A 6,536-nucleotide genomic window follows, 5' to 3' on the forward strand; every position below is an offset into this window, starting at 1 on the left:
AAAAACTTTTTATGTAATTGAAACTTCTTGTGTATATATATATATATATATATATATATATAGAGAGAGAGAGAGAGAGAGAGAGAGATCTATATCAAAAAAATATATATATATATATCGATCTATCTATATATACATATATGCATGTGCCATAGATATTGTTCTAATTTACGAAAACAATTGTTTTTCATGTTACAAAAGGGAAACGTAGGTCCCTTACTTCACAGAGCAACTCCTGTCTTCTGGCTGATTACAGCAATGTCTGAGGCTTGTATGACTCCTTTCTGTTATGCATTTTCATGTAAGTTTCAGTCTAGTTCATTTAACATTCACAATAGCTCTATGTAACATGCAAAACAGTATTAATGCTATTTTGGTTAGTTTGTCTCTTTATTTGAAAGCAAGAGGTGTATGAGACCCAGAGAGGTTAAGCAACTTGCCCAAGGATCACATAGCAATGCAGTAGCCAGAGGAACAAGATGCAGGAACACTTTGTCCAGTGAGATTCCAGGATTTCTCAAACCACGATATGCATGTGAATCACTGTGGACCTCATTACACTGCAGACTCTGAGTTCAGCACATCTCAGGAGTACTCAGGTTCTGCATATCCACTAAGCTCTCAGAACTGGCTGCTGCGAGAGTCCTTGACACATTGGTCACGGTATGTTTCCTCACAAACTGGTCATATTCTTCCTGATACTTTTCCAACTGTAATTATACCATTCGGGTATTTATCCATTTTCCCCACTAGACTGTGAACTCCATGAGAGCAGGAACTGTTTTGTTTACTACTTCGACCTGGCTTCCCATTACCACACCTGTTAAAAAGGAACTGAATGAATATTTTTAATGGTGAAGGAAAAATGACCTATTTCCAATTACTAAACCACAATACTTCATATGAAGACCTAGCTCTTGGAGCCAGCAGGTGGTATGGTGGTAAGGGTGCTAGACTCCCATATGGCCAAACACAGTTCAAGTCCTGGACCTGGCAGCTTGCTTTCTGACTTTGCCTTTCTCTCTCTCTCTCTGTTCAAATTTAAAATGATAATTAAAAATAAAGTTAAATAATTGTTTTAAAAATATTCTTTAAAAAAAAAAGACCTATTTTTTGGGACCAGCAGGTGGCAGGGTGGTTAAGGTGCTGGACACTACTACATGGTCAACCATGTTTCACGTCTTAGACCTGGTGGCTTGCTTTCTCACTTTCTCTTTCTCTCTCTGTCTCTCTCTGGTCAAATTACAATAAATAAATGACTAAATAAAATTAAATAATTTTAAAAATCGACCTATTTCTTGGTGAAAAAAGGATGCATATCATGTATCTCTTCTTGTTTTAGGTTTCATTATGATACCTAGTTATAATTGCCAGGTCCCAAAACAACAAGAAAGGAGACCTGCGGAGTCAACCAGTATGACCAATGACTGCAACAGATTGATTCATAGGTTCCAGTGGAACACAATCACATCCTTGGGCCAATGGGATGGGTTAATGTGAAGTCATTCTAAGTGTAAGGAGAAGTGTAGGAAGGCAGGGTGACCAACCCTCAATCTGAAGGGAACCACCTCATTTCTGTTCCCATCCCAGTGATGGCAACAATCTATTGTTCTTGATATTTTCTCATATGCCAAGCTTTGTATTAAGTACTTTACATTAGTCATCCTATTTCATCCTCTCTACAAATCTTTGACACAATCATTCATTCTCTAAGTAATGAAGCTGAGGGACCAGCAGTTGGCATAATGGCTATGTTGCTGGACTCCCATGTAGTTGACCACAGTTTGAGTCCCAGACCTGGTGGCTTAAACTCACGCCAGGCACGTGTGCAAGTGTGCCCAAGATCCTGAGAGAATGGAGGAGAAGGGATTGCAGCACGGCCATTCTACCTGGGTTGGGGGGTAGTTGGAGGGGGGTATTTCTTGCTTTCCATCTCTCTGTCTCTCTCTCTCTCTGTCTTTCTGGAGAGCGCACATGCCCTATAGCAAAAACCCCTCCAAAAATAAATAAATAAAATTAAAAAAAAAAAATAAGTAATGAAACTGAAACAGAAGGTTACCAAGCTATAAGAGATGAAGCCAGAACTTGGACCCAGACAGTCTGGCTTCAGAGTTGATGCTTCTAATCATGTGGCCTACTGCCTAGAAGCCCCAAGCTTGAGGAGTTGGGGTGTTGCCTGAGATGTGACCTTTATCTGTCAATAACCTGATAATAGGCTCTGACACATCTCAACTAAAGCAGGTTGGAAGACATCCACAACAGGAGGAGGCCTCTGTATCCAAAAGAAAGAGTCTAAAAATATAACCATTTATTATTTAACAATGGGTAAACAACCTGAGAAACTCACTGTGAGGCAACTTTGTCATTGTGCAAACATGGTAGAGTGCACTTACACAAACCGAGGTGGTGGGGCCTGCTTACCCCTAGGCCTTGTGCTATAGCCTACCGCTGCACTGCCACATACGTGGTCCTTCGTTGGCAGCCACGTCACTACACAGTGTGGGACTGCACAGGGTAGAAAAAGAAGAGGATTCTCTCTTATGGTTTCAATTAATGTTCTGTTTGACTCTTCGGTTAAATATACAACACCATGGAAAGGTTAAGGAAGAGTCAGTTAAGGAATAGGTCTCAAAGGTCTGGATTCCTTTCACAGTTCATTAGGTCTCTTCTGAAACCTTCCATTAATGATTAGTATAAATTGGAGAAAATAGTCACTACATGGACAAAATCGAAATTTTGTCAAGTACGTGCATCGCATGGGAGAACTCAAAAAAATCTGAAGGACAGAAAGATCTTTGTTTTTCAAAAACTTAAAAAGCAAGTCAACAGTTACATTTTAACACTGACTGTCAGCAAATGAGGGAATTAAGAAAACAAGGGAAGAGAAGGTATTGTCAAGTTGAATATGATTAAGGGATGAACTTGCTCTTTCTTCCCCCTAAGAAATAGGGACTTGAATAAAACATGATTGCAGGGGCCAGCAGATGGTATAGTGATTAAGGTGCTGGACTCCCACATGGCTGACCATGGTTTGAGTCTCAGACCCAGTAGCTTGAAACTCACACCAGACACAGGTACATGAGTGCCCAAAATCCTGAGAGAAGAATGGAAGAGAAAGGATTGAGGTATAGCCATCCATACCCAGGGAGGTGATTTCTCACTTTCTGTCTCTGTATCTCTCTGTCTCTCTGGTGAGTGCATGTACCTTATAGCAAAAATCTCTCAAAATATTATTTTAAAAAACAAGTTGATTTTTTACAGATTAACTTTTTTTTTTTGGAGACTTTTTTGCTATAGGGCTTGTGCACTCACCAGAAAGACAGAGAGAGACAGAAAGCAAGAAATCACCCCCCAGGGGGAATGGCCATCCCACAATCCCTTCTCCTCCATTTTCCTCTTGGGATCTTGGCCACGCATACACATGAGCCCAACATCAGTTTCCAGGACTCGAACCATGGTTGATTACATGGGAGTCCAGCGACACAGTCATTATGTCAACTGCTGGTCCCCACATTCACTTTTAACTACCCTTTCCCTATTGTATTGTTATTTACCTTCTGAGGTAGCATGATATTATGAATTATGAAGATCCACTTCTGCCATGTCATAGTTAAGGCCTGGAGTTGGCATAATTCTTCCAGTTTTTTCATCTGTAAAATGGGGACAACAAACACCCACCCCCTAAGTTTTTATAAGCCCTACATTAAATGACATACAGTGAGCATTTATTTCCAGATAGGAAATCAACACAGGTTATACCCTGTTCTCTCTTCTTTTCTTACAAATGCCTTTTTCCCAAAAGAATCTCTTTTAAGTATTTTCATTTCTAATTCTAAGTCTTCATTGGTAGAAATATCTTTCACTTACTTTATTGCCCAGAGTTAAAAAAAACAATATGCCTACCAACAGATGAAATATGTGTATAAGAAAATGAGGATGGAGACCAGCAGATGGTGTAATGGTTACGTTACTGGAGTCTCACATAGTCGACTGTGGTTTGAGTATCAGACCCGGCAACTTAAACTCACACCGGGTGCATGTGTGCATGTACCCAAGATCCTGAGAGGAGAATGGAGAAGAAGGGATTGCAGCATAGCCATCCTCCCGGGGGGGGTGATTTCTCGCTTTCTGTCTCTCTGTCTCTCTGGCACATGCCCTGTATAGCAAATCTCTCTCTCATAAAAAAAAAAAAAAAGAAAGAAAAAAGAAGAGAAAATGGGAATCAAGTATTGTCTATTGTATTTAAATATTATGCTCCTTAGATGTTAAGCTTGATGTGTAAACAAAAGAATGACATATAGGTATACGTCCTATAAAATTCAACCTCACTCATAATTTCACCTACAAATTTTAGTCAATACACCAAATAACAACTTTGTTAAACAAGTTTCATGATTCAATAGTGTCAATTTCTTGCAGAAAAAAATCCACTTCAATTTATGTGAATGTTTCATAGGATACTAAACAATACACAATGTTTTTATTGTAATGTCCTTTGGCTTTTAGATTAAGTTAGTAATGCCATCAAACTAAAAACACCTCACTGGGGTCAGCAGGTGGCATGGTGGTTAAGGCGCTGAACTTCTAATTGGCCAACCATGGTTCAAGTCCTGGACCTGGCAGCTTGAAAATCATGTGCATGCCCAAAATTCTGAGAGGAGAATGAAGGAGAAGGGACTGTGTTATGACCATCTTCCCTGGGGGTTTCCTTACTTTCTCTCTCACTGTCTCTCTTTCTCTCACGAGTGCACACACCAAAAGCTAAAAAAAAAATCTAAAAAGAAAAGAAAATACTCACAATTAAAATACAAATTTTTATTCACTGAAACTCAATTTGAAATTTACATGTAAAGGAAATAAGCTTTCTAAGAAGTTATAACAACATACATAATAGACATTAAGTCAACAAAGATAACAAACAAAATCTTCAGAAGTCTTCCCAAAATCTCATCTTCCAGACTTTTAGGAGTAGTTGTAGAAATTAATATCCAGTTTTTACTAGTCATATCCAGAATACTTTTGCTCCCTAGGGGAAAAAAAAAAAGAGAAAAATATCCTCAAATGAACACATTTACAATCCTGAGTCGTTCAACTTTTTTTTTAAAGAATTATTTTATTTATTATTATTATCATTATTATTTTTCAGTTTGATCAGAGACAGAGAGAGAGAGAGAGGAAGTGAGAAATCAAGCCACCAGGTCCGAGACTTGAACCGTGGTAGGCCATGTGGGAGTCCAGCACCTTTAACCACCATGCCACTTGCCGCCCCCCCCAGTCATTCAACTTTAATATTGACAGTATAAGAGAAAAAAAGTGAAGATCAATCTTCTAAGGAATAAACTGTACTTATTTGCAAATCAATCTATGAACTAAAATCTCCGTCCCCCTGATGGACTAAAATATTTTTCTCTTACTCCCTTTGCCTACTTACTGTCACAATCACAGGTTTTCTATATACCAAAATTGCCTTCTAGGAGAAATAGCTCAAGGGACTTTTATACTTACCATTCTCTTTTCAGTAATGACTTTATCTATAGAATATCTTCAGTCCTTTAAAATCTTTTTTTTTTTTTTTTTTTTGCTATAGGGTGCGTGCGTTTGCCAGACAGAGAGAGACATAGAGACAGAAAACAAGAAATCACCCCCCAGGGGGGATGGCCACACCGCAATGCCTTCTCCTCCATTCTCCTCTGGGATCTTGGGCACGCATGCACACATGCCCGGCGTGAGTTTTAAGCCACCGGGTCCAGGACGCAAACCGCGGTCAACTACGTGGGAGTCCAGCGACATAGCCATTACGCTAACTGCTGGTTCCCAGTCCTTTAAAATCTTTTTAAAGGCTTTGGTGAGGTTGTCATTCCTCTAACCTGTATAATTGGCATTACCAGAAAAATGAGAATTTGAAGGCATGAGAAAAATCAGGCAATGACAATAAAAAGTAAACAAAAAGATTGGTTTTGTCTTTAAGATCCTCTTACGATTTCGTCACTAAGACATCAAACATTTAATTTACTCCACATGTCTTTGTTAATAAAACAAGCTGTTTTTCATAGCTGGAATTTAAAAAGGTATTAATTTGTAGTCCACTTTTGACACTGTTGGAACATTTTATCAAACGTCAGGTAAAGAGTTCAAAACCATTCTTAACTCCTTGTCAGGGAATGCAAGGACAAATCATCTTCAAAGCCTTACACCGAAGTTCTTCATATACGCTCCACTTAAGCATCAAGAAGCCTGCAGGTGGTGTGGTGGTTAAGGCGTTGGACTCCCCCATGGCCGACCACAATTTGATTCCCGGATCTAGTGGCTTGCCTTCTCACTTTCCCTCTCTCTCTATCTGTGCTTCTCTCTGGTCAAAATTTTAAAAATATGATAACAAAATAAATAAAATTAAGGAAATAATTCTTTGAAGAGAAAACATCAACGATGGGGCATGATTTGGATAGTAAAATATTTTATCTGCTATTTTCACTCAAAAATCAAAAAGGCAGCTTGAATATTCAGAGGGAAGGAAGAAGAAAGGAGGCCACAAGGAT

The 6,536-nt window shown here is 38.9% G+C and overlaps 1 protein-coding gene across 1 annotated transcript; it reads right to left on the minus strand.

The window, feature by feature from the left end:
• Positions 1-4,865: 4,865 nt before the first annotated feature.
• MRLN (myoregulin) lies at positions 4,866-5,006 on the minus strand. The gene has a single exon (XM_027771261.1). The coding sequence runs from the start codon at positions 5,004-5,006 to the stop codon at positions 4,866-4,868; it is 141 nt and encodes a 46-aa protein (XP_027627062.1).
• Between the last annotated feature and the right edge of the window lie 1,530 nt (positions 5,007-6,536).

This window comes from Tupaia chinensis, unplaced genomic scaffold (assembly GCF_000334495.1).
Source record: "Tupaia chinensis unplaced genomic scaffold, TupChi_1.0 Scaffold000199_1, whole genome shotgun sequence".
Lineage (NCBI taxonomy): Eukaryota > Metazoa > Chordata > Mammalia > Scandentia > Tupaiidae > Tupaia > Tupaia belangeri.